This window comes from Leptosomus discolor, chromosome 5, assembly GCF_034619465.1.
Source record: "Leptosomus discolor isolate bLepDis1 chromosome 5, bLepDis1.hap2, whole genome shotgun sequence".
Classification (NCBI taxonomy): domain Eukaryota; kingdom Metazoa; phylum Chordata; class Aves; order Leptosomiformes; family Leptosomidae; genus Leptosomus; species Leptosomus discolor.
The window spans coordinates 25,778,699-25,806,375 of NC_141395.1; the positions used below are offsets into that span (position 1 = coordinate 25,778,699).

At 45.8% G+C, this 27,677-nt stretch overlaps 2 protein-coding genes across 2 annotated transcripts in view; both read right to left on the minus strand.

Moving 5' to 3' along the window:
* Nucleotides 1-16,970: 16,970 nt before the first annotated feature.
* Nucleotides 16,971-18,971, minus strand: IFT70B (intraflagellar transport 70B). The gene has a single exon (XM_009954506.2). The coding sequence runs from the start codon at nt 18,969-18,971 to the stop codon at nt 16,971-16,973; it is 2,001 nt and encodes a 666-aa protein (XP_009952808.2).
* A 6,304-nt stretch (nt 18,972-25,275) lies between these two features.
* PDE11A (phosphodiesterase 11A) overlaps nt 25,276-27,677 on the minus strand; it is a 135,318-nt gene continuing 132,916 nt past the window's right edge. The window contains exon 20 of the mRNA XM_086465969.1: nt 25,276-25,437. Within this exon, the coding sequence (XP_086322095.1) occupies nt 25,276-25,437 (162 nt within the window). The remainder of the gene's footprint in view (nt 25,438-27,677) is intronic.

Sequence of the window (27,677 nt, forward strand, 5' to 3'; positions counted from 1 at the left end):
AATGAAATGAGAGTGGTGATACCTGAGGAGTGACTAACTAGTGTCAGGAGAAACTATTTTGGAGGGAAAAGCTGTGGGTGGATTTTGTAGTTGTCCAAGATTAGCTCCATCATGCGGGTAGGTAAGTAAGAAATGGGGTGGGGTTGCCCAAGTCTGTTGCAGTGGTGGTGTGCTGTAGGCTTTAGCTGATCTTCACTGGAGTCAAAGAATTCATTGGGGACTAACATACTGTGAAAAGCTACTTTGGAGTATGTGTGTCAATACAGAAGAGTTTTAAGCTGCTCCTTTCAAGCTAGTATGCCTTGATTTTGCACATTGCTGGTGTTTAGTGAATAGTAAGAACCAATACTTGGAGGTAGAACATGTGAACGTAACATGGTGGAAGGAGGATACTGGCTTCTCCTACCCAAAACACTCCGAGATTTTCAGTGGAAAAGGACGAATCTTCTTCAGGAAATTCAGGAAACTTGTAAACTTGGGAGGGCGGTGGTAAAATCTACACAAAGATTTCAAGGTACAAATTCCTTGGGTTTCAAGTCAGCTCTTTTCTAGAGTTCAAGTCTTTCCTATCAAGGACTGAATGAAGAAAACAGAAAAGTAAGCTTTGCAGAACTGAATTCAAATTGCACAGTTCCAACTCAGCTCTGTTTTCCTTTTCTCTGCATTTTTACCTTGAGACTACCAAGCTCTATTTTTAGTTATTAATTTATTTTTTGCCATTCTTTATTGCCAGAGCGCAAAGTTTCAACCTCAAACAAATTTTTATAATCAGGTTCCAAAGCCCTTAAACAAGTTATTTTATTAAAAGTACTGTTAGGCCTTTGACTGGGGCTGTGCTAGCAGGGGCTGCAATAATACATAATGGAGCTCTGAGTGCTGGGGCTGCTCTCTATTACTACCCAAAGGAAATCCAGGGTGTAGAAGAGGAGAACTTTAGCAAGTGAAGATTTCCCCAGGGCCAATGGGACTGTTCTTGCTAGAAGGGTCCCTCGACCATCCTTACAAGATAAGACATGGAAAATAAATTATAGTTATTTGTAATGACTCTTTATCATTGCAGCAAAGCTGTGGCCAGTCAGGACTGGTAATGAGTTTAGGTGACTCCCTAGTTTTGTTACATTCCTATGCCTGGAGAGTTTATTTGATTGAACTGCTGCATTTTTATTACTAAACTTTCCAGTCTACAACATAATATAAGGCAGTGCATGGGCAGAGGTGTACTAGGAGAGCACAAAACAGCTTTAATTGTTTCAGATTTCCACACGCTGTCCCTCCTCCTCCACCACCGCTGTCTCTCCGGAGAAGCCTCTGGGTTGAAGTTGAATTGAAAAGTCATTTAACATAAATACTTTAACATGCCTCCGTCCCACAGGCAGTGGGCAAGGTACCAAACTTCCAGGCATTTTAAGAACAGCCTGAAGACGGCGTGCCATAGCAACGTCGCTGCTGCCTGCAATCATGGCTTGCATGCTTTTCTTCACCAACACTGTAATTCCTGCTACACTTTAAACAAGAACAGACACTGTCCTCTAAGTTTCTCTCCATAAATGTACACAAAGTGGGCCAAACTCTTTCCTCAGTTGTGCTAAAGTAAATCAGAAGCACACTGACAACAGTGAACCTTGCAGTTACACCGGCAGAGAGCAGAAATTGGACTGCTACATCTGCCTGCGTATATAAAAGCTGTCACTGCGAGCCAAGCTGAAACACTCATTTACTGCAGCACATGGGTAGCATTATTGTTGCTTCAGACTTTGTTTGGGTGGAAGTCAGTGGTTAAACACCTGAAATCTCAGTAGACAAAAGAGAAGACTATAAAGTTTTATGACTGTAGAGTAGGAGATTGCAACATGTAGGTTCCATTAAAAAAAATCAGAAACTATGTTATATTACATACTTTAGAGGTTTTGTCACTGAGTTGATTAGTATGACTTAGTTATTAGCTGTTACTAGAAGCTTTCCACTGAGAAATGGAATTAGAAATACCAGTTGCTGTATTTTTATTTGCAATCTTGTTGAATTCATCTCAGTCTCACAGATGCACAGAGAACAAGTCCTAACACTGTTTTATATGTTTAAGTATTTGCCTATTTCTTTGTGGGGGAAAAAAAAATGCAATCTGGAGAGAGAAAACCAATGTTTTATAACAGCTGGGCTTCAGATGCACACACCAGAGCAGAAAGGGATGAGGGCTGTCAGCCACATTTGTGCTGTAATTCTGGTGACTGGGATACTTACTTTCCCAGGCCAGCACTAGTAACCTAGTTTCTAACTCTCTCCAGCACCCCCAACCTTCTCTTATCCCTTCAGTTTCTCTCCTCTCTTCTCTGACATCCTTACAATTCTCCTTCACTCTGCGTCCCCTGTCCAAGCACTGTGACAGCTAACCTGACCACCGGAGAAAGGCAAGGGATTCGGTAAGAGAACAAGGACTCTGCCTTTTTTTCACGTGCACAAGAACTCAAAGGTAGATGCAATGTTATTGCTCATCCCTGAAATATATTTAATGTTTCATAATTTTTTTTTTTTTTTGTCTTGCAGCTACAAGATCATATACATCTTAAAAAAAACAGTTGTGTTTTGTCCAGTTTCTGACTGGACAAATACAGGCACATTCAGTGCCAGCACATATGTGACAGGATTTTAATCTGGTGGGGTGAAGTGTTGATATGACATATACCTATGGACTTGACTCTGAAATGCAATTTCTAGGTGTCTTTTAGACAACTAAATTCGCTACTTGGAAGGGCCTAACATCAGAACAGAAAAGAGCCTTCAGCTGGCTGTAGCACATTCATTAGAAATACAAAATAATGTTTTCAGACCATCATTTGTAGTATCTGTCCAGCCCTATTCTTGTACAAAGCCCCCTGTTTCTTCCTCTTCCTCCCATTTCAATTCCAGTTTTCACATCTTATTTCTAGCCAGTACAACCAGTGAGATCCAGCCTCTACTTGAATCAGGTGCCATTACACAAGTTCACTGGGCAATGGCATTTAAAGGCAGGAAAATCTTGTGTTTAAGCACAGCTATTTGAGAGGGCAAGTCTAGAATTAAGACTAGCTTTTGAAAGTGCAGCAGACCCCAAATCAGCCCATCCCAGTGAGTTTGACTTGTGTTGGTTGCAGTGCATGAGTCTTGATGTTCCTCCAGTCTCTCTTAAAGCAAGTACTAAAGCTAACGGGCCAGCTGCAGTGTATCCTCCTCAGCTAACATAGCAGGATACTTCTGAGTCTTGCCTTTTGACCTGGTCATGAGAGACCTTGATTAGAGCATAAAACATTGATAATGTGAAACTTTCAATCGCTTTCACATTTGTAGTTGAGCTTGGTGTGCCCAAGGGAGACTTGGGGTGTTCAGGACTTAGCTGGTAATCTTATTTTAGCCGTTTTTATTACTGATTGAAAAGTGCAGGGTTGAGGGGATTTTTTTTCTTGTCATGTTTTTGCTAGTGGAGAAATGCAAAGAAAAGAAATCCCTTTTGGCGTGGGAAATGATGTTATATTTTATTTAATAAAGAGTGAATTTTATTGTGCACCAAACCAATTTACGAATGTGATCTCTGTAACTCACACTTTTAATTACAAGGGGAAAACCAGAATTAGTTCATTAATGCTGTGAAAAGGAACAGTGACCTACCTGCCAAATGGCAAGGTGGAAATAATTAATCTGGTCAATTAAAAGGAAACTGATAAATTAAAATGCAAAGCCTTCCATGTGGTGCACTAAATTAGGGAGTCACAATTTCCAGAACGCGTGTTTATTGTCAGACTTGATCCTTCCTTTTCTTCCTTGACTTGCTTCTGCATTTGGCAAGTCCTGTTAGTGAACAGTTTGGAGTTCAGGGCTTACATACAAATTCATACACCAAGGCATAGTTTGCAAAAGAGAACTGGAAAGATCAACCTCTTTATGAAATCCAACTGATGAAATGCACATGCCTTGTTTTTATTATCATAATACACTCCCCTTTATTCCTTTTGCTTTGCTTTGCTTTCTTTCCCAACGTTAAATGTCACTTGCCTTTCCTTGGTCTTTAAAAGACCCAGGCACGGTGCTGAATTGCCAGGGTCATCTCGATCAATTTATGACCTTAAAAATCTGATCCACACGGAAACTACTGAGCTGCTGGAGCTGAACCCTAAAGTATACAGCATATTTGCTCTACAGAACTGGAAATAGTAAAACAGTTTCTTTTCTATAAATACCAGTAACTCCTCTTGACATTTACAAGTACATGGTATTTTTTTTACACACTGCATGATCTCAAAAGTGCTTAACAGATCAGTGAACTGTGTATCTGCTCAGCATAGGTAACTACAAAGCCATTATGTGCCCTCCACCATCCCTCACAAAAGCTCAGGACATTTACATTAGCTCCTGTCCATCTCAAGGCCATAAATTGCAATAAGAAATATGGGCTACTTACTGAATGGTTGACCAGTGCTCTGGTGCAGTCTACAGGAAAATATGAGTGTTATTGTTTACTTTAACTAGGGCATATATCATACAGAGCCAAGGTCTTCTCATTTGTTAAGATGAGAGTTGCTCTCATCAGAAATATTTTGGGGCACATCCCACTGCTGGGGGAAAATCAAATTTAAAAGCAAAAGCTAGGCAGAGGATGGTCTGAAAGTTTTATATCTGACGTGTTAGAATTGGCCATCATTAAAAATACAGTGAGAGCACCAAGTCAGACTTTTCTGTGATGTGGTAAAAATAGCCAGCGTGTGTTGTAGCCTCTTCAGAAGGTGTGGGTTTGCCTTGTGAGGAGGAACAGTATGAGATGGAATAAACAGCTGTGGCCAGAAATCAAATTCCTGGCAGTTCAGCAGCTCCAGTTCTCCTCCTGAAACACTACAAATCACCAGGGAAATCCCCCTCACCCCCGCTCCCACCAGCAGCTCTGCAAAATCACCAGACAGCCCCCACAACATGGTTTTAACTCCTGAATGCTCGCATGTGTCAATAGATTTCCTTGTTAAATCCTTAGGACATTATGATTCAGAGCTGAATTATACACTCTACACCCATTTTTCCCATCTAAACCAGCAAATCATTGCCTGTGACTGGCTGGGAATTTCTTCCTGGCAGGGGGGGGACACAAGCATCTCCTATTGGTGATCAAATACAGGGGTGCAGCTTCAAAGGGAATGGTACAGGAAAGGCGAAGGCAAGGGAAAACAAAATTATTTACTGTAAACGAGCACAGAATATATAAAACCTGCCCTGGGGTAAGAAACTTGCAAAACTCTGTTAAAACCATCAGGTTTCCCAACACCTCTGTTGGATTTTGCTGTAACACCCCCATAAAAACTGAGGCGGGTGTCATTGCTGCATGATGAAAGCTGTCCCAGTTAAAGAGATAAGCCCTCCAAATGTAGCTAAAAGGTTACTGAGCCCAGGTGTAAATGGGATGCTGTCCTGATATGGCAAGTTGTACAAGCATTGCCAAAGTTGAGGGAAATCCCAGCACTCTGGTGTCCACTGGGGGTGGCTGTACCATGCTCTGGACTTTGTGCCCCTGGCTTGCAAGGCTTGCTCTCCTCTCATCCCTCTGTCTGACCCACTGGCCCGCACCCAGGGGGTGTTGACTTTCATGTACAGTCCCATCTTGGATCCGGATGTCCACCCAAGCCGTGTGATGAGAGCTTCTTATGCTTCCTGAGCACGTAATGAAGTGCTCTCCTTGTGTGCCATAAGCTTAGGCTGTGTAATGGAAACCACGTCTCCGTTCCTTGTCCCTGTGCATTTTGCCTCAGTGCTTTGCTGCCACAACTGATGGCTGTGGATTTGGTGAGATCAGGCCTAGCATTGCGTATAACAGCAGAACTGGTGTAGGAATAAACAAAACCCCAATTTATGTTTGAAAAGTGCAGGGCTGAGGGGATTTTTTTCTTGTTGTGTTTCTGCAATGTTTCATGACAGCATCCGTCTTCAAACCCACAGCTTCCCAAAGTAGGAGATGAAGGTCTACCTGCTCAGCAGGGTCAGGATGTTGCTGTTTGGGCCCAGCAGCCGTAGCCTGGCCAGCTCCTCTTTCTCCACAGGAGTGAGCAACCTTACAACAGCAGTGATGTACCCCCGGTGCAGGCGTGTGCTTTCAGGTGATGTCTCTGCATGCCATGTCCTCGAATTCCCAAAGATATTTGGGAAGCTCTTGCTGAATTGGTGAGGCTCAGGTGTCTACATGCCACACAGATCTTGGCCTTAGGGGTCCATTGCTTCATCCACAGTTTCTTCACTCCTGTCCTTGCACCAGAGAGGGAAATGGCAGAGGGGGCATAAAGATCATTATAAGCCACTTCTGCACTCAGAGCCTGGCCTCAACACCTGCATGGTTCAGGCCCCACTTCCCCATCCCCAGGGGCAGGAGAAGAGCTGCTGCCCACCACACTGGGGATTGTTCTCCCACTCAAGCTATCCCTGTGGGCATCCCTGGCCATGGACAAGCCCTGCTCGGGGCTGGAGGAGTTGGGGCCAGCATGGTTTGCACCAGTGGCCAAACATCAGTACGGCAAGCGTGAGATCAAAACCTGAGCCTCGTTTGGCCTTCTCTGCTCACAAAAGCTTGTATTTTTCCAACAGGCTGTGCTTCCTTATGTTATAGTTTAATCTTCCTCCCGTGCTCTTTCTGTCCCAGTCACACCCACACAGTACTTGTCATTTTGAAATGTAAATGCATGCCTCTGAGCAAGCTTCCACGCTGTGGCATGTTTTATGCAAGTTTATTAGCTCCCCTCCAACACTGGAGTGAGATTACATGATGTCTGGATTTCCTTGCAGTCAAACTTAATATCCTGAGAAATGGGAAATTTTACTTAAATCCTGCAGCGCTGGCCAGGGTGTGGGAGGTTTTGCATTGCTGTTTCCGCACCCACATTGTTGCCATGGCTGTGCAGAATTATCTGACTTGAATATATTCTTTTCTTTGTTTTGTGTTTTTTGGGGTGGTTGATTGGGTTTTTTTGTTTATCAGGGTGGGGCAAATGCAGTTTAGGTAATTCTGCTACTACCGAGTTTAAATTAGAGTGTAGTCATGATGGGAACTCAAGATGTGTAAATACGAATAAACCTATAGGGGAAAAAATTTTGGTGAAAACTGACCATGTTGCATGAAAAAGGCGTTTGTGGAAAGCGTTATGGGAAAACAAACAGAAATAGTTGTGAGAAATAATCAGGAGGATATGAAATGCTTGCTGCTTCTTAGCTAGTATAAATATTCCTTGCTTCAGGGGAGCCAAGCAAGCTGACATCAGCTGAGGATATTAGCTACATGTCATGGATTGAAATATTTCTTTTTGTCTGAAGAAGAAAGGAGGTGGCTGTTAGCAACTGCATTTGCAGGCAGAGCCAAGGCTGGGTCCCTCAGAGGCATGGGTGTGTGCCCTGGCTTCCCTGCAGCCCTCCCCAAGCCCCGGCCTGACCTCCATGTGACACCCACCCTGGGGAGCCCAAGGCTTCCTCCAGTGCCTCTCGTGGGTGTCCTGTCCTGTGCCAATTCACCCACCGAGGGCCTTTATCCAGTGTGAGCACCCTCTCTGCTACTGGTGCTCCTGCTCGGCTGCTCCCAGCCTGGCTTTCATTTCAGATGGGAGAAACGGTGCAGTGTTTCTCCCTGGGGAGCTCTGCACTGGGCCCTGCTGTATCAGCAGGGTGCTCGGAGAGGGAAGGTGCAGGAGGGCCTGTATCAGAAGCACTAAGCTGGTCCTGAGGGCTGCACAACCACATGGCATTATGCAGCTGCAGCGTTACTGACATGTGGTGACAGGCTTAAAATGACCCACCCGTGTGATCACCACCTCTGCTCTCTAATGGGGGCGGGCAGGCTCTCAGGGAGAAAATGCAGGAGCAAAGGGCTCTCAGGAGGCAGCGTTGCCAGGCTTACTCCCCAGGTTGAAGGTAAAACACCTGCTGAATGAAATCTGGCACAAATCCTTGTTAAATGGAGATGTGGTTATTGTTAGTGCTACAGTAGTGCCCAGAAAGGCTCCTCCAGGACTGCATCAGATTGCAGGGATTCAAACGTACGAGGCGAAGAAAATGGCAGTCAGGAAAATGTGTGAGTGAATCTGTCTTTGTTCAGTGTCAGGAAATTAATGCCAGCTTCTTAAGGCATGGGAAATGACATTGGCTGCCAAATACAAAGTGCTCTGGATTTCATGGGAATAATTATGACAGTGAAATATTTTCTTAACTTGACCTTGGGCCACATACTGAATGGAAAGAAGTAAATTTGGCACTACAAATGCAAACTGAGCCACGGTAACTTATACCTGTGGAGGATCTGGCCTTACAGGGCCTGCTCCATGGGGCCAAATCCTGCCCTCACTTACACTCGTGTAAATCAGACTGTGTTTTGCTGAATTGGATGGAAGTACTGGGGCTTGCACTGGGTAAACACGAGCAAAATTTAGTGCTTGGTGAGGATCGCTGCCTCGTGGAGGTCACCGGTATCCTGACTGAGCAAATCACCAGCTTGTGTGGAGCTCTCACAAGAGGACCGTAAAACAGGAAAGAGGGGCGAGGTGTAAAGTTATTCCCCCAGGAACAGTGGATGGGGTTTGACAGAAACGTGGTCCAAGGTGACAGCTGGGCACAACAGAGGCCTAACCGGAGTCGCATCACTGTTTGCAGACAACCTACGGGAGATTAATTCACGGGAGATTAATCCACAGACAGAATGCCTTTCTGAAGGGTTGAGCACACATTCACCAACAGCTAAAACGAAATCTGTTTTTGTAGCTCTGGTTTGTACTTCTCAATGGTTCTAACATGCTGATTACCAATCTAGTCGTGCTTGTTTGCCTCCTGCCTCTGACACCTCCTTAAGTTCAAATGAAGAAACAGTTAATAGCATTATTACGTGTTTCTTCGTATGAGTTCTCACCCCAGATTGTTCAAGGTTTAAACAACAAGCAAAATGACAGTGCCAGGAAATCAGAACAGAATGTGTTTTGCATTCTCATTCTGGGCTCATTTCCCCCAGTTTAATTCAAGAATAACTTCAGAAGAATTAAAAAAAAAAAAAAAAAAGTGATACTCTATCAGTACAGCAGGATAAGCAAAACCTGGACTTAGACCAGCTTATATTTTCATCAAATAAAGGGAGAACATACCAGACAGGTAAAAATATTTTAAGAAGGGAAATAAAATGTCACAGCCCACTTTTGGTTTACTTTTCTGGAGTAGCTACGTGGCAGTATAGTAAGCAAGTGTTGTTACGAGGTTGCCTTCCTCATCATCCTGAAGACAAAGCTGATTACTTACGTTAAAACTCAGAATGAAAGCATTAATTGTTTAGGTTTCTTGTGTAAATATACATGTATTTGGCACATGGAAATTAGAGAAATAAATTCCACACAGCTTGGTACAGTCTTACACTACGGGACCTTAATACACATCCTCACTGTTTGCAATGCAAAAGATAGGAGGTATCTATTTAATGTGTTTCCCTAGGGAGGAATTATCTGATTTCTAACATGAGAAAACACCAAAGCCAAGGCAGAGGCCTGCTGTTACTCCATGATGGAAGAACCCGTTCCTTTGAAATTTCATCAGCTAGAAAATCAATGAGTAGGGTTTTGGATTTCATAGAGGAATTTTACTGGTTTTTTTTTTTTAGATCCAAATGATAAAAATGCTATAAATTCTATCTCAGACTCTGCAAGTGAAAGGTTTAAGAGATTACGTGAGTAAATCATTCATCCCTTCTGAATATCCTGCTGATAAAAGGGATCCCCTGATGTGATATGTACTGTCAGGTTTGAATTTGAAGCAGAAAATTTCTTTCAAGTTCCCTTTAGGGAATCTGTACATTTTACACTGAATATTAGGATCACCTCTCCAGGCATGGAAAGGAAGCCAGAATGAGACCCTAAAGCCACAGAGAAATTATCAGAAAGAGATAAACTGGTTTCCTTTTTTATTAAATTCTCCTATAACCAGCTTTATAACCTAGCAAGTCACAAAAATTTCACAGTACATTACACATGCTCACTCGCAGGCATTTCACAAGATCAGGGAGGCGTCTCTGCGGTTTCTGCCCTGGATTGAGCACAAAGTCAGAGGGCAGGGCTCCCCCATCTCCCTTCCGAGACTCCATCCTGCTCTAACAGCTTTACAGTTTGTTGACTGTTTCATTGCTATTAACTCTTGTTACCAGCATTTCATGTCTTATGAAGCCCTGATTTGATTCTTGGGCAGGAACAGGCCAAGAGGCATTTAAGTGCTGCAGAAAAGAAGGTGCCACTCATTATGCCGGGAAAAGCTGTGGCTGCTCCCCACCTGCGCAGGAAGGGTGACTCCTGTCTTGTACATGACTGTAAGTGTCCGGTAAAGACTCTTTCAAATGCTTTCTATGGTAAAGCCAGCACAAGCCTAGAGAAGCTCTGGTGAAGTCAGACTTGTGCCGTGGACTGTACAAATACGTACAGGTCAGACCTATGCCTACTTAAGGGCAGGTTCTCCTCCAGGGTGCAATCCATCTAAGGATGCTACAGAGGTGTGCAAGGGGTGCAAGAGGCTGCAGGGGTGCACAGCATTGCCTGCACCTCTGGGTTTAAGGCACTGGTACCCAAAACTTCTTTCTGCCCTGCGACTGGTGGTGATGCTGAGGGGCAGTGTAATAACCTCACTGCCTGCTCCTCCCAAACACGGGGAAAGCAGCAGCTGGGAGCTCCTGGAGAGCCAAAGGCAGGCCAACACCTGGACCCGAGGGAGAAGTGGCCTCTTTGGGGCAGAGACTGCCCTAGACTACTGCCTTTCACCATTCAGTTTTGGCTTCCCTTTTTTCCTTCCTCGTCTCCAACCGGGAGGACCAGCGAACCCTAGCGTGGGCTGGGAAAAAAGGGATTGCCTTACCCTTCTGCGTCTGGAGCGAGCATTAGCTGCCGGCATTTGTTCGGTCTCATTCCCAACCATGTGGCTGCCGCAGGACCGTGGCGGGGACCCGAGAGAGCGGGTGCTGGCCCCGGGGGTGCTGTGCTGGCCCCGCGGGTGCTGGCGGTGCGGCTCCCCGCCGCCGGGTCCCAGCCGTCAGCCCCGCCGGGCCAAACCTGGCGTAGCAGCGCCCCCTGGAGCACGGCTGGAGCATGGCAGCGCCCGCCCCGCCCTCTCCCTGAAGGTTACACAAAGGCATGTGCTGCCAGGGGGAGAATGACGCCGCTCTGATAAATTAGGCGGTATTTCCTAATGGAGCTGCCTCCGCACCTGCCTCGCACCTACGGCCAGTTTCGCGGGTTGTATCGGTGCGGTGGCCATCTCCGTGCTGCGGAGGTGGCTGAAGCAGCGGCCGGGTGACAGCCATCGGCAGATGTGGCTTCTTTTGTTTTAAAAATGCAATGTGCGTTGACCTGCTCTGCAGGGGAAGAGCGAAGGATTTATGCATGCTCTGAAACCCCCGTCCCTCAGCTCTGATGGAGAAGTAGACCCTCCCGCTCCTCATGGGAGCTGCAGCGATAAATACTATTGACAGAGCAAGGAAATCAGATATGCCATGTCAGAGCTCTCGCGTTTCTGTCTGCTGGCTGTTTGAGCGGCTGTGAATCAGTGGAGTAGGACACAAAGAGCTCTGTGAGGCACCAGAGAAATGCAGTTAAGAAAAATTCGAGCTGTGTTAATTTTAATTCAGAAGACGGCTGTTAGAAAACAGTTCAACCCAACAGGATCTGAGTGTTAGCCAACTCCTTCCGCCCTCTCCCACGGGAAAGAGGGCTATAAAATAAAACCGACTCATAAAAAGCTGTTAGTCAACCTGTTCCCTGATTGTGACACAGGATGGCAAGGGTCCTAGAGGCAGAGTTGGGGGGGAAGGAGAAGGTAAGCAGGAGGAAAGGTTGAAATTCAGAGAAGGGGATGACTGTGTGCAGTGGAGAACAAAAGCACCTTGGAGAAGCTCAGACTGTTCAGAGCCAGTGTGTAAACTCACCCTGGGAAGTTTAAAATTTGCGGTGCCGAGTGACAATTCCCATGTTCCAGAAGAAAATCTGGCACTTGTGTTTTTGATTTCCCTCTCCGAGCAGTTCCTGGTGGGGTGGCTGTCAGGATGAGGGTGTCTCCCAGGGCTGGGGCTGTGCTGTAGGGGTAATCCTACGCTATGGGGATGAGAGGGCTCAGAGCCACGGCAGGCTGCTCGGGCTGCCGGTGAAGGCTGTGCCCAGCTGGGTCCAGGTGGAGGATCAGGATCCCCTGCCCACTTTTACCTCTCGTTGTGCAACAGCAATGTTTTCTTGATGTGCAGCAGTTGCACCCCGGGAAACATGGGGTTAGCTGTTTTACCATCCTCTCTCAGCTCTTTGCGCTAAAGCATGTGTTTGCAGAAAATGTGTTCTGTGGACTGGTTCTTGGTAAACCAGGTGGTATTCATGTGTTTGTCTTTTTTCTGTATGAACGACACGTTGTGATGTGAAGCTGCACACTGTGCCAGGCATACCCACTCCTTAAGAAGACAGCAGGATTTAGCAGAGGCACAAAATTTAGAGAAGGTTTTATTGCTGAAAGAGAAAAGGGAGATAAAGGCAGAGAAGCCTGGGGGAGAGGAGAAGATGGATCTTTCAGTGCTTATCTTTCAGCCCACACAGCCACGTTATCACATCGGTGCCCTGAATCTGCAAACCATTAGTCAGGGCTGGACTCTGCTGCCTTTGCTGGAGGCTAAAGCCAATGTGGATGTGTGGAAGTTTTGAATTCAGGCATCTAAAATAGGATGTTGTAAGTAAGATATTGTGGAGCAGGCTGTCCAAATCGGCTTTTATTCTTGTGTGTAACTTCACCATTTTTAGAGAAATAACATTCCTCTCCTTGTCCATCTTCTAATGGGGCTTGCTTACCCAGTAGAAACACCCCTGACTTCTCCAAGGAAGACCCTAATCATGTTCTTCCCAGAACTGTACAACAAGAAGACTCTTTTGTCACATCTTTTATATCTAACCGTAAAGTCAGCCACCCCTTCATTACTGAAATTTTTTTATCACCTCTGAGTTGATCACAAGTGTCCCTGGCATCCACTACCTCTGCTCTGCTGGTGGTGTCAGCAGACATTTGCTTAACTGCAGAGATTTGAGCACCAAAGCAATTTGAGGTGGGACACAAAGTAAACCACATCTCGGGCCCTTCTTGCCTCCCCTGCTCCACCTGCCAGTGCAGGCGGGCTGCTGGCAGAATGGCAGTTCAAGGCCTTTTCCCGTGCAGTGTGCGCTGTAACTACTGCAAGGCTAACTGGAAAGAAAAGGTCTGCCCACTGCAGTACAGTACAGCTTGCCACCTGCAACACGGGTGGCAAGCCCTTGTAAGGTCTGAGGACAAGAACACCTCACAAGATGCACTTTAAGGACAAGGTGCAAAGGGGGCAATTAGTTCAAATGAAATCCTGGAGATCGGCCTTGGTACGGCGGTGATGTGTGCGGGAGGCATCTTGCGCTGCTCGTCTTTCAGATACTGATCCTGTAACAGAGGGCTGAGGGCTTCTTGCTCCTGCCAAAAAACCCCAGAGGCTTTTGCTTAGGAATCCATGCTTATCTGCAGCTGTTTGCCCCCCGCAGCTCCCCAGGAATATGGTCAGCCGTTTCTGGGTATGTTTTCTGTTTGCATTCTTTTAAAGGAAAATAGTGATTTTTAGTTGTGGACAAAAGAAGAATTGTGCTGGCTTAGAGCATTAATTTAGGTGGATTTTACTGTATTTCTAGGAAGCATAAACTGTTATTCAGTGTTCTCCCTTTTCTCTAAATGAAAATGTATGTGCTTTCCTTTAAAAATGTATTTTGTGTGTAAGTCACACAGTGATAACATTAAACGTGGTATAAAGATGGTAATAAAACTGGTTGTAACATTTCTATATTTTTCATGACCAAAGTGCTTTGCAGTTGGAGGCACTATAAATGCATGCCTGCCACTGGAGGAAGCACTGCAAAAGATGACAGCTGCGTGACCCCGGGTTCTGGTCTCTCTGGGCACAGGACGGGCAGGCAGCCCTCTAGGACAAAACGGGGCTGAGGCATCTGTCCTGGTGTGCCGTGGCCATGGGAAGGTTCAGTGGCTGCTGCTGAGGAAGAGGCTGTGGTGGACAGTGTGGTAAATACTGCTGGGATGGGGAGGAGACCCCACACCGAAGCATCTGTGATGCAGCAGAGGAAGAAGTGCCTGTCCCAGGTCTCCTCCTGTGGTGTCTCAGCAATACCGCTTCCCCCTCTCCTTTCAGCAGCAGAGGCCTCTCCACATCGAGGTCATGGTGTTCAGCATCACCCAGCCTGCTCAGAAACCTGGCGTTGTCTGGGTGCGCAGCGTACTGTGGGAGGAAAAGCAGGTAGAAACTTCTCTTTTCCTTCTAACTGGGGAAAATGCTGCTATTGATGTCTTCCCCGGGGTTTTCTGGTGGCTTTTTTTTGTACGTCTGATCTGCTGCAACAGGATGAAGTAAATTCCAGACAGGCTGACTGCTCTCTGGCCATATCTTCTAAACCAGCCACATCTTGCATAACTCCTTATCCTTTTATAGGCACTTTTCCTCCATGGGGAGCATGGCTGTTCTCCCTTCCCACCCTGTGGCCGAGGGCCCTGTGCCTTCTCTGGAGGCTGGCAGGATCGGGGAGGGCGGGCAGATCCGGCCAACCCTGTCACCTCCAATCACTCACAGTGGTCCCCTGCGTGGCCGCGGAAGGCAAGAAAGAGATGAAGCGCTTAGTGCAGCTAATCCTGGCTGCAGCGCCCTAACGAATGTCACGCACCGGTTGTAGGGAAACCGCTGGAGCATGCGAACATCACCGAGCAGTGAGCCGTGGAGAAAGGTCTCTAAATTGCTCTCCATTAGAGGGCATTCAACATTGGCACGGGCACGAGTCCACAAAGTGAATTCTTTTTTTTTAAACGTCCACTGGCTTCTACAGAATATGCACAGTGAATATTAAATAACGGGCTGATGTTCCCTAAATCATTGCCCGTTACTGCACTTCAGACGCTGTTATGTGGTGTGACTTTTAAAAACTTTTATTTTTTAAAGGTCATGCTGTTTATGCTGCATAATATATAATACAATTCCACTGTAAATTAGAAACATACTTTACAGCCTGCTGCTGTGCTTCATGGAGGTGAACAAAATTTGAAATCACGGGTCTTCTCCTCATGGGGCAGCAGTGGTGGGAAATATTTAATAGCGCCATAATCGGGGGCTTTATGGACTAGCAATGAGTTATGGAGGCCTCTCTAGGACACCCTGCTGCATCTCCTGCCTGCTCTCTGGCCTCTCTAGAACATTTTGCCATTCTTGACACTGCTAAATTTGATTTTACTTTACTGCTATAGGAACTTTTGGGTAGACTGTAACACTGCCTAACGCACAGCCATTTCCTTTAGCTACAGAGGATATGCTGAGCTGTGACAGGTTTTTCTCCCAGCAGATATGGACAGACGACTTCCTGTATGTTGAGATGGCTGTAGGCCTGTTCAGTCCCTATATACACTAACTCTCTGGAAGGATTAAGTGTTCTATTGCTTTATAACAGAGCAACTTTCAAAAATGCTGTCCTCTTTCTTTCCAGGTAAACCACAGCAGAGAAGCTGGATTTTGAGGGACACGCAGCCTGATTCCAAAATTCCCCTGTGACAACTCTTCGGGGAGCCAGTATCAAAGGTAAGCACTTAAGTTAAAGCCACAGACCTTTCATCCTTATTTTAAAAACTTCAGGTCATGCATTGCTTCAGAAGGCAGAACACGCAGAAAGAGCAGCCATGGGGCGCAGAACTGGACTGTGTAAAAACACTGGAAGGTATTTTGGTCTCACTTCGCCGTGGAACACATAATATGGTTGAAACGGTATGGGGAGACTGTTGAGAAAATCCACTGTCTGATGCCAGTGTGATGGAGGTGCCAAGTAAAGGAATTAAGCAAATAAACAGGGTTTCAGAGAGGTGTTAAGAGATGCAGGAACAGCAACACAAGGAGGAAACTGAGCAGCAGATTTCTTCAATCTAAGGGTAGAAGGCGTAAGCCTTGCATGAAATGGAAGTTACACGCTTTTTGAGAAATATGGAAAATAATATAATTTCACATTCACAAGGTCTCTTGCCTGAGACTGGCGTGTTCTAAGAACGTATTTGGATGAAAGGGGCAGGCCAGGCTGCAAAGAGAGGACCTTGTCACTAAGTGCGCACCTGCTACCCAACAGGTCTGCAGGGCAGCTGCTGCCGCTCGGGCAGCACAGGCACAGGGACTCTGGGGGTCGCAGAGGCCAAGGGGCGGCACTGGGCAGTGTCGCTCGAGCCAGTTACATCCAGTCATAAGGAACTTCACTGCAAGGGTGGACCCAAACTGAGGTGCCACCCTAATACATCCTTCTTGGCATACATCCCTGGTCCCTGCATCAGCTATACAACTTGCCAGAGTACTCGTGCATTATTACTGAGTTAGCAAAAGGCAACGTTCACGTTTGTAGGACTGATTTTTTATTATAAAGCTGTTTTTTTGTGTTTAATTATTCTACCAACATGGTCTGTAACATACTAAAAATAACTTGGAAAAAGCAGAAGAAAGAAATGTTTCACAAACGGGCAAAAACTAGAGAATTGAAACAACTCTGTTTCTTCAATTTCTGTGCTAGATGAGATGGATAACAAATTATTTTCAACTGTCAACCAATGAAAACAAACTTTCACTCAAGTTGCATTCAAGGTCAAAATTTCAGAACGATAAAATATTTTATAGGTGAAAACTCTAAGATATTTCTGTAATGAAGTACTTGGTTAACACATCTTAAAGTGTATTTAACATGACGGATCACTGGGAAAGCCCCTAGTTATTTGGTGCAGGTTAATTTCATGCGAATAGTCTATTTTCCGCTGAATGTTGTTAAAATACAGGGCAAAATCTTTAAAGGTGAGCAATCAAGAAAAACCCATACCGCTAAGGACTACCAGGGTGAGCATCACCTCACAAGCGTTAAGAACAGACACAAAGTTCTGCTGTACAGGAACACCGTTTATGCAGTCCACCCAATGATCTTATACATCAGTGCCCTCAAAAGCCTGGCTTCATAGGTAACTGTGTTCTTGCCACTGTGCATCCTCGTCTCTTCAAGGGGTTGCTCAATGACAGCTGGGATGTTTCTTCCATACAGCTCACACTGCTTCAGAAACTGAAGACACTCTTGAATAACGCTGTCACGTAGCATGATCATGTGCTTCGACATGTTCTCCAGCAAGGACAGGAAACACCGTTTGGCATAATACCACGTATCAGTGCTCAGTTTTTTGTTGTACGGCTCCAGGCTTTTAATGACCCTTGAAATCCCAAAGTCATAGTTTCCCTTCACACAGTAGAGGGTACCAATGACCAGATTGACAATGCAAAGATGGTAGATATTTTTATCAGGATCATCATCGGACAGCTGCTCCTCTCCCTTCTCAATCTTCCTCATCAGTTCCTCTGCGTCTTCGTTCTGGCTTGTCAGGATGTAGGAAACGCAGAGGTTAGCTAACACAATGGCACTAACATGGAGAATGTTGTCATAGTGCTTTTTAACTATTGGCTCATAGAAGCTAATAGCCTCTTTATACTTGTTCTCTTGCATGAAGAGCACGTGAGCCACATTGAGCTTCCACACCTCGTGTTCATTACAGAACTCCATCGACTTGCGGAAAATCTTTTCCACCATCCTGTAGTTCTTCATGTCCCAGTAGATCTTTGCCTGGGCCATCAAGACAGGTACATATTTATCCAGAGTCTCATCGTACTCATTAACTGCCTTTTTAACAGCTTCATCATCCCAATTTTGCCTAGCTTCCTGTACCTGCTTCGTGAGTTTTCTGAGCTGCTCAGTCAGTGTTCCTGCTGAATCATCTAGCTTGTGGAAAGCCTCCTCAGGGGCAGTCTGACAAGTAATAATGGCATCCAAGAAGTTGTACAAGTAAGGTGTGAGCAGCTTATAGGTCAGATGGGCATTCTCTGCCAGCACATCAGCTGCCAGGTCGTAGTACTGATGCTTGCAATAGAGGAGTAGCAAGTTTCCGAAAGTTTCTGGTGGACAGGGGTTCTGCAGCAGAAGAAACTGCAGTTTCTCAAACCCTTCAGTGGGCTGGCTGTCCATGTTCATTAGAGCTTGGTTGTGCAGTGTGACCGGATCCAACTCCTCTTCAGCCCTCGGCGGCATATCTGTGAGCGCCTCCTGGGCCGCTTTCAGGTTGTGCAGTTGGTACTCAATGGCTGCCTTGAGGTTGAAGGCCTCCACCAGGGCCGTGCGGTGCAGGAGCAGAGTGTTGCCTACGCTGCGGACGTCAATGCCCTCAGTGGTCATGCCCACGCTGAGCTCTGGGTGCTGGTGGATGCCGCGCTCTATGATATCGGAGATGTGTTTGAGGGCAGGGGCATACTGCTTGGCCGTGTAGCAGCACAGCGCCATGTTGTAGGACAGCTCAGGGCAGTAACCCAACACTTGCATGGCGCCGGCAAACTTGGCGCTGGCCTCTTCGTGCCGCCCCTGCCGGTACAGCAGGCAGCCCAGGTTGATCTCGGCGCCAGCCCGCTCCGAGGGGTCCTCGGCTGCTCCGGGGCCGCCGTCTGCAGCGGCGGCGAGCGCCTCCTCCACCAGGCTCTTGGCGGCCGGGAGGTCGCCCTGGGCATAGTGGATCGCCGCCTGCAGGCGCAGGGCCCGGCCCTGGTAGGCCGGGAGGTCCAGCAGCGGGCTGGCGGCCCGCAGGGCCTCGGTGTAGAGCCCGGCCTTGTAGAGGGCCTGCGCCAGGTACAGCCGGTACGCGTCCAGCTCGGGGTGCAGCGCCACCAGCTGCTCGTAGCACTCGGCCGCCGCCGCGAAGTCCTGCAGCTGGTAGTGGCAGTAGCCCAGCAGGGAGAGGCCGCCCCGGGAGCGGCAGCTCCTCTGCAGCTCGCGGCTCAGCAGCGACACCGCCTCCCCGCACCGCCCGCCGCCGATCAGCCCGTAGACGACGGCGGTGTACTGCCCGTCGGGCACCGGCGCGGCCTCCATCGCCGCTGCCACGGCAACGGCCCCGCCGGAGCGGAAGCGGAAGCCGGGCCGCTCGCTGCCGTGGCAACGCTGCCGCCAGAGCGGAAGTACTCCCTCTGCGGGCGGGGAACGGCGCGGCGGGGGCCACTCCTCCGGAAGCGGAAGAGGCTGATGAGCGGGCGGGAGCGGGCGGGGGCGCGCGGGCGGTGGGGCAGCCGGCCGGCCGGCCTCCCTGCGAGGGCCGGGGAGCGGCCCGGGCTGGGGCACCGGCCTCCCCGCCAGCCCCTCGGCCTCCCCGCCGCCCTCCTGACCTCCCGCCCGCCGCCTCCGCGGCGCCGCAGGCGGAAGGGCGGCGGGCGCTGGGTTGTCCAGCCGCCGTGGTGCGCACGGGGGCTGTTGCCCGAGGGAGGAGGCGCATCCTCCGTGTTTGCTGCCATTTTCTGTTCCCTTTCGTGGTTTTGGGTCCCGAAGGGTGAAACGGGCAGCTCAGTGTCGTCTCCAGGTTGGCTCAAAGTGTTTGCGCCTCCTGAAAACGCTGCCCAGACCCGAGTATTTGCGCTGCCTCAGTATCCCGTGGAGCTGGAAGGAGTAAAATAAAAATAAGCTCCTTTATTTCTAAATGCCTAACAGTTCTCTTAGGCTGCGAGTGACAGTGTAAAAGCAGGCCCTGACCTAAACACGCAGCCTGGAGACGCAGGCCAGCGAGTATCTTGCTGCTGTCCTGGGCTTTTGGAACACAGAACGGCCCCTTCACGGCTGAGGGAAGGATGTTTGTACCCTGGCGCAATCTGCCGGCTTTCCTGCAGCTTTAAAAAAGTAGCAGAAACTTATCTCAAACTTTTCTGAAACTAATTCAACAATCTGTCTGTTCTCTGGAGGATATTTCCCCCCCACCCCCATGGTATTTTTACTGAACAATGACACATCCAGTATGACAGACTGTATAATTGGGGTAAGTTCTGTGCACCTAAGTAGCACTGTTAGTCACCAGCCACAGTCCGTTTCTGGTCACTCCACACCAATGCCAAGTGTAACCAGTGAGCGCTGCAAGGTCACTGTTTCAAAAACTGTATCTGAGCCACTCTGTCATGTGTGTTTTCCCTGCACTTCTATATGCATGCTTCAGTCATCAACAGATACAGCTCTGATTCATCCCAACAAGGTAGTTTCAAAGAAGAAAATAAAAAAATCACAGCAAACCATTAAAACTATTTATTTTTTTTTAGAGACCAATAAAACCAAGTTCTTAACTTCAAAAACATGCTTTAAAAAGCCAAATCAGCATTGTTTGAGCTACTGAAGCAAAACAATGTGGGTAAGGGTCTTAAAACGCAAAAAGGAAACAGATGCAGAGGTTTTAAACATTTGGAAAGTATGTGGGATTCACTTGCATTAAACATACACACAGTATTTCTGTGCATGTCAGTTGTTTCCAATAGGCAAAGGTTCAAAGCTTATAATGGTGTTCCTCACAACTGTAAGATGCAGTGTCCAACATGCTTGTGAATTAGTAATTAAATACAAAGTAATCCAAGAAAGAAAAGGTAACAAGCAATATACAGTATGTGTTCCAATACTGGTACAGTCAAGTGATGGAAATCTCTGGGGTCTCTCATTTTAGCTGATTTATACCTCCCATTTCATTGTTAGACACCATTCACATGATTTTACTCTTTAAAATCTTTCGTTTCTTTGATAAAGCAAATTAAAAAATGTCTTGCTCTACATTTTCTTGCCCAGAATGCTCTAAGCATTGGAAGTGTTAATATGTTTTACATAACCTTGAAATAAACCTGTTCTAAAATGTCGCTCAACACATAAACAATCTATCAATAACTAAAACTGCTTAAATTTTATGAAGGGAAAGTAAGTATTTGGCCTGTAGACTGAAACACCCTATTTTTCTACTAGGATTACTTCGTCTAAATATTACAAATTACATTAGGCACTGCTGGTTGCAGTTTTCAAAATAGTTTGTGAGTACTAATATTGGCTTTGTTGATAACTACAGGCACGTTATGAGATTGCAGTGCGCTCTACGAAGGAGCAATTAGCAAGGTCACCAGTCCAGAAAACTGCAGCTGCTGTACCAAGGACACCATCTGAAGGAGTACCTGAGCTAAAATGGAACACACTCGCCTACGGTTGTTTTCTTCAGGGCACAGAACTTACCAACGACATTCTCAGCAACATCCCTGGCCCTGCAAATGGCAGGGGCAGGCTGTGACAGAGCCACGTGGGGAGCTCAGTGACCCATTGCCACATGAGCCATCCCGTTTGAACTCCTGCGAGCTACTGCTGCCTAGCCTTGTGATTCAGCTCTGGAGCATGAGCAAAGCTGCACCCTGGCAGAAGCAGATGCTCACATCCCGATCACGTCATGAAGCTGTTCTGTTTTGGCTGTAGGTCCCAGGCTGGGAGAAAGGCAAAATGATGGGGCACTTTTAGGGGAAATTGTCCCATTTTACTACTCAAATTATGGCCAAAGACACCTCTTGGATGTCTCGTTCTTGGGAGGTGGGAAACCCTTTCTGTCTGGACCACAGGAGAGCCTCTACCCCAGGTGCTTCTTGCCTTGAACAGTGTTTGGTTTTCTGATGGGGTCACAGTGTCATGTTGCAGGGGAGCACTTTAATCTGGGAGGATGTACATAGGAGCCCCTCCTGAGCTGTTCCACCAACACCTGTCTGCTCTGTGCACCTCCCAGGAGTGCAGCAGAAATGGAGGCTGTGCCCAGCAGGCATCCTGTCTCCTTGCTGGGCACGTGTAAGGGGTTTCGGCAGGAGACAAGCTCACCCTTGTGACTCCCCACAGGCTGGTGAGGAAGGTGCACCTGCAGGTCAAAAGCGTGCTCCAAATCAAGTAAGATTTGAGTGTCAGGCTCCTTCCCGATTACCCTGTGCAATGCTAGGGCATTTCGGTCTGTTTCTTTTTTTTGGTGACGAAAGGTTGAATTTGGTAAGTGGTCTCACAGCTGGGAATCCTGAGTGGAATTACTGTGTGGCCTGAACTGTCTTTGAGGATGCGGATGAAGACCCAGGTCTTCTGAGCATTTTCTGCTGATAGAGGGAGGGCTGCTGGCTGCCTCCTGGGAGACCTCACGGCCTGTAATTCATGAGAAGAAACCTGACCGAATTCAGGCACTAGTCAGTAGGGCACCTAGAAAAAAGGCATTGCCATTGGATCAGCCTGAAGCACCTATGAGTGAGAATGAAGCCCCTGTGACCCCGTGGATGGTCCACATGCTCACCATGTTTTAGCACTAGAACTGTAAATGCTAGAGCCCTTGTTGAAGTCCAAATTTCCACTAACAGCTGGGGCAAGTAAGTGATGACTTGTCTGTTGCTGAGGCAGGCCAGATGTGTTGGGCATCTCCAGGGAAAGGCCAAGCAGCGCTTTACTAGCACTGTCCTGGGTAACAGTGGGTTCTCCGTCCTCTTCTCCAAATGCCCTCTAATTTGTCATTGCCTCTTGCAGACCTATGTTTTATATGCACTTGCAGAATGGGGCTGATCTCAATGGGGTTTGATCTCTCCTTGTGCAGTGGGCAGGGAAACGAGTAAAAGACAGAGAATGACAATTTAATAACCTACATGGTCATCCCTCCTGTGCACATCTCAGAAGAGTTTGGCAAAACTGACTGAAGTACTGAGAAACTGTTTCCTTATCAGAAATAATGAAAAGCAGACACAATTTCTATCTATCAAGCTTGTAAGCACTAGCTAAAAAAATGTTTTCCACCATCTTAAAATATGAGAAGCTTGGAATATGTTTCTTTACTGTACTGCATGTTTCCACAAAGAATCTTCTTTTTCTCTCAAAAAATGCAAGTCTTGCTGACTCCTAAGCTAAGTGTTAGAAAAAAAAAAAAAAATTAGTATAAGGTGTTTTGTTTAAGATTGAGCTATATCACTTTCAAAGACAAAATGCTGTTCTGAGATGCACTACTGTGCCCCCCTGGTTTCAGTAGGGTTGCTTCGTTTTGCCTGAGAACAATTTGCTAAAGCTCTAGCCATGCTCTCTCATTTTCTTCCTTGTGATGGAGGAGCAGAACCATAACATTAGTCAGCAGTTTCTGAATTTTGACCCACAATAGCAAAGATACCAAAAGACAGGAGAAATAGATGGAGGCAATTACAAACAGTCACTTGATTGATGGTTGACATTGTTAGAGCTTCAGCTGTATGTCAGGTTGTGGTGGTGCTGAAGCCCCATCCCTGCCGGTGGGTGTTGCCATGGGCAACAGCGCACTGAAGCCAATAAAAAGGAGAGGAAATGAGGGGAGACTCAACCTTGGGGGAAGCTGTAGGGTATGCGCTATGAATTATGTTATATTTAGCAATACCAACATTCAGGAAAGCTGTGTGTACCTGCCAGCAGTACTATGTCTGCTCCTAGTTTCTCTTTCTCCCATGAAGTAAGTGTTGTAAGTTTTGTATGGCTTGCTGCTCACTATCCTGTGTCTGTCTTTATCCAGAGAAGAAGGAAGTGGTAAAATAATAGCAGAAACATTTCCATTTGGTGCATGTATTCACTGCTGTGCAGTCTGCATTTCTGCTCCTTCCCTCCTTCTTTCTGCTAGAGAAAGCGATGTGGTTCAGTTGCGTACTAACAGGTTGGCTTGCAATGGTACTGAAATTTCCAGCTATTCCCCTATACACGATTAGTAGCACAGAGGGTTTTTGTTTTGTTGTAGGTTTTTCTTTAAAGAAATGATCAGCAGATGTGTTGTTTCTGTTTGATAGTCAGACAGATGTAGTCAGCTTTTCAGAGGCGCTAACGACTCACTTTCCTTAGAAAGGAAGAAAGCTCTTTTCAGCATCTGGTCAGCTGGGACAGGTTCTGATTTCCATTAAGTTGGTGCCAGTTCAAGGTAATTCCACTGAAGTAAATGGAGTTTGGCACAGGTGTAAAACTAAGCTGAATTCAGCTTTAATTTCTGCTGCCAGACAACCCTATATTTAGAATCCCATTTTTCATGGAGTACAAAGGCTTTTTTTCCCTGTGAATGGGAACTCGTGAGCACTGCAACATGACTCCTCTTGTGTCTGGTCATGCAGCAGAGAAAGCACCCTCAAATCGTAGATCACAGTTTTGCTACACTAGTGATCTTTGCACTAATGGAAAGAGCCCAAGTTTCAGGCAATACTAGTGTCATCACACACAACTAGACACATTTGGTTTTGTGACCTATCGTGTTTGATTGGATTTTTATGGACACCTCTACCACAGACAGCTACATATGAGCCTTGACTAGTGCTGTGTTAGCTGCAATAACAACATCTCAAATTGTACTGAAAGAACTGCAAAAGAAGTAAGAGGTAGTCAGTCCAGTATGATGATGCTTTTCCTCTCCACCATTTCAAAATATTAATTTCAACTGGAAATTATACTAGAAAGGCTTATCTGTGGTCCACTTTTCAGCATAATATAAACCTGAAGCACAAGGCAACAAATTTCCTTTTTTATTTGTATTCTATTTTCATTAAAGCCCATTAATCTTTTTCTTAGGGGAGACTGTAGTTTTTTTTAAAAAATGAATGTGTTAAAAGAGCATTTTTTTAAAAGAAAAAAACCCAAACCTCTAAAATTATCATGCAATATTTTGCCTTTATGCAAACTTCCCCTTGCTGAGAAAATTACTGCACTGTTAATATGAATTTCTCAGTGAAGCAGGGACAGGTTGGTGGTTTTTAAAGATAATAAAGTTTGTTTTTAAATGTAGCAAAGGTAGGCAATTCTAAAGGCCCTGATCAATCACTAAGAAGCTTTGTTGTAAAAAAATACTTCTTTAGAATACAAAGCAGGGTTTTAAGAACATTCAGGCATAAAAGAGGAGAGGAGAGTGAGAAAGGAACATCACAAAAGCAGGCATAATTGATTCATAACATGTACTGAAGAGATGCAAAACAACAATGTAATTACATACTACTCTGTTTTCCTGCAGCTCCTTGCATATGAATTGACCAGCTTGCATCCCAGTTCTGCTCTGTATTATTAATTTTATTAAGCTGTAAGTACTTATATTTCAGTCTGTTGTCAGCTTTACAGATTTTTACAGCAGCAGTTGAAATGTAGTGGAGCTGAATGAATGCTTCTTGTGCTAAGTCTTCCGTGTCGCTCCAGATAGCAGTGCAATCTCACCGCAGGCCTTCCTTTCAGTCCCACTAAGCCTCCCAGTAAAAAGCAAACTATGCTGCCATCAAGATAATATCCAATCAATTAAGCATGTCTGTGAAAGCATTTCTTAAAAAAATGGTGGGCCTAAGCTTATGAAAATCTTTCAGACAGCTCTTCTCGTAAAGCGACACTGACACTTGCAGGCTTAATTTATGTCTTTGAGAGACATGGTAAAGCTAGAGGAAAAGGAGGACAAGGATGCTGCCTGAGAAGGAAGTCTTTTTTGGTGCAGCTCCTCCCATTTACCTCTATTTACTGCCACGGAGTCCAGCATAGGCTTCAGTTTCACATTCAGCTTCACTAGACACTAGAAGAAGATTAAAAAAAAAAAAAAAAAAAAAAAAAAAAAGGATGAAAAAATATTGACATTATTTCCATTCCTTTGATGAACAGTTCAGGGAGTAACAGGGTAAAAAGAGTTTAATCTGCACCATGCCCCCACGCTCCTCGCCCCCAGCTGTAAATTCCTGTGTAGGTAAAGCTTACTGTTCCCATTGAGATCTCTTTAGCTTACTTGTTTTACCTGAGGCTTTAAGTAAGCCACCAAAGTGTCAAAAAAGGCACATGAGGTGGCAGAGCTGCCACTCAACTACTTTAGCTTTCCTGTAATCCTTAAAGATAGTTCTTTTCAGGCATACCCTAAGTGCCCGAGGCTATCTGGTTGCTGGCCTCTACGAGCAGGAGGTCCGCTGGATGGATGCCAAGTTAGGCAAAGCTGAAATAACCTTCAGATCTCCTTAGTGTTAGGGCCTTATTTCCTATAGACAAGTAAACCACAACAGTACTGTGCTTTCTAAAGCTGGCAAAAAAAATCCATTTCTGTGTGCTCAAAAAAAGGTTTTCTTTCCAGATTGCACTGAAATCACCTCTTTTCTATGTACCCAGTCCAAAGCTCACAAAAGCCAGTAAGAATCTTTTATCTGGTTTCAGCTGGCTTTCAATCGGTGCCAAAATTACAGAATTCCTGCACACCTTTGCTAGAAGTTTATTTTACCTTCCCCTTTAGCATCAACTGCTTATGTGGAAAGATCACAAATGCTTCACTTGGTTTTGTCCCTACATTAAAGAGAGACAGAGACTCATTAACAGCAGCACCTGGATGTGAAGAAAGGGTGACCCAGTTACCTCCCAAGCAGTCACATAACTTGCCCTTTCAGGACAGAGGAGTATTATTCTTTTGCAGCTTTTCTGATTAGCAAGAAGTGGGTTTTGCTGAGAGTTGCGTATCATACTTTCTCTGATAGTACTATGTACTTGTCATTTGAAATAAAGGGTTGGTGCAAGATAAAAAAAAAAGACAAAGAAGACAGCAAAAGTCTCTAAAAGTACAGAAAATGATAAGGAAAAAAAAAAAAAAAGGAAAGGGGAAGCAGGTACCTTTGCAGTTGGTAATTTTTATTATTTGCTTTAAATAGCAGGGTTAACAGCAGCCACTTTAAATGGTCCCCAGAGCCCAGACACCACTAAAGAATGGGATTTTTCTTTTTTTTATAGCTAGTCTGCAAGACATGGGAGCTTGGTTAGCTACTGAAGTAAGTCTTGGTAGATTTTTAATTGAGCTATTATATGATAATTAAGGGTTAATGGCCTGATTTTAAGATGTGCTGAAAACTTGCAATTTCAGTTGACTTCAATAGGAAATATGAATGCTCAGCACTTCTGAAAAATCACACCATGAGTAAGAAGCTGATTTGTGTGGAACTCAAAGCAAATCTGCTTGAAATTATTTTCTTAGAATATGGCACAGACTGGGCAGATAATTTTGCAACCTTGTGCCTGGGGTAAGAGACAGTTTACTGCTGCCTCTGCCACATGTAGTATTGTTCGCTGGTGATGGTCATTCACTTGATAGAATGGATGTGGATTTGTAACATTCCCATCGCTATGCCTCAGAGCTCCCCATTTTTAGCTCTTTATTTCAGACCATGGTGTATTCCTCAAAGCTGATTTGATGGAGTCCAAAACAGAGGGACAGCAATACATTATAAACACCTGAAAATAGCCGAAAAGCTCACTGCTGCTATCATTAGCACCCGCATTACCACTACCAACTGGGTGTCTAGAAGTAGCGCATTAGATATTCAACTCTTGATGGCAATTTATCAGATCCTTTCTGTGCAAAGCCAGTATCCATCCACTGGCAGTTAGGCTTCCTAGTATTTCTTAATTCTTGAAAAAGTTTTCATGAAGTATATTTCCAATATACACTTTAGATTTTTTTTTTTTAAAAAAAAGTGTTTAAATCAGTGTTTAAAAATCAGTGTATTTCAAATGTCTCTAAGCACAATGACGGCATTCTGCACTCACACCCCAATTGCCCCAGGATCTGTAACCACAAAATGCAGTACAGGCTGCTCCTGTCACCAGTGCTATACCAGCAACCTATACCTGCTACAGGCAACACAGAGAAGGAGCTCATTAGGACAGCGGACTCTGTCTCAGTGTGGCTGTGCAGCTCTCGGCTATGTCTGTATCCTCTCTGCACTGTTTTTTTGGCCAAGACTGACGACAAGACCACGATGTTTTCAATCCTGGTGCCAGGGAGCA

Coding starts and splice junctions, on each gene's coding strand:
- IFT70B (XM_009954506.2), bottom strand. CDS start 18,971: ATGGAGGCCGCGCCGGTGCCCGACGGGCAGTACACCGCCGTCGTCTAC.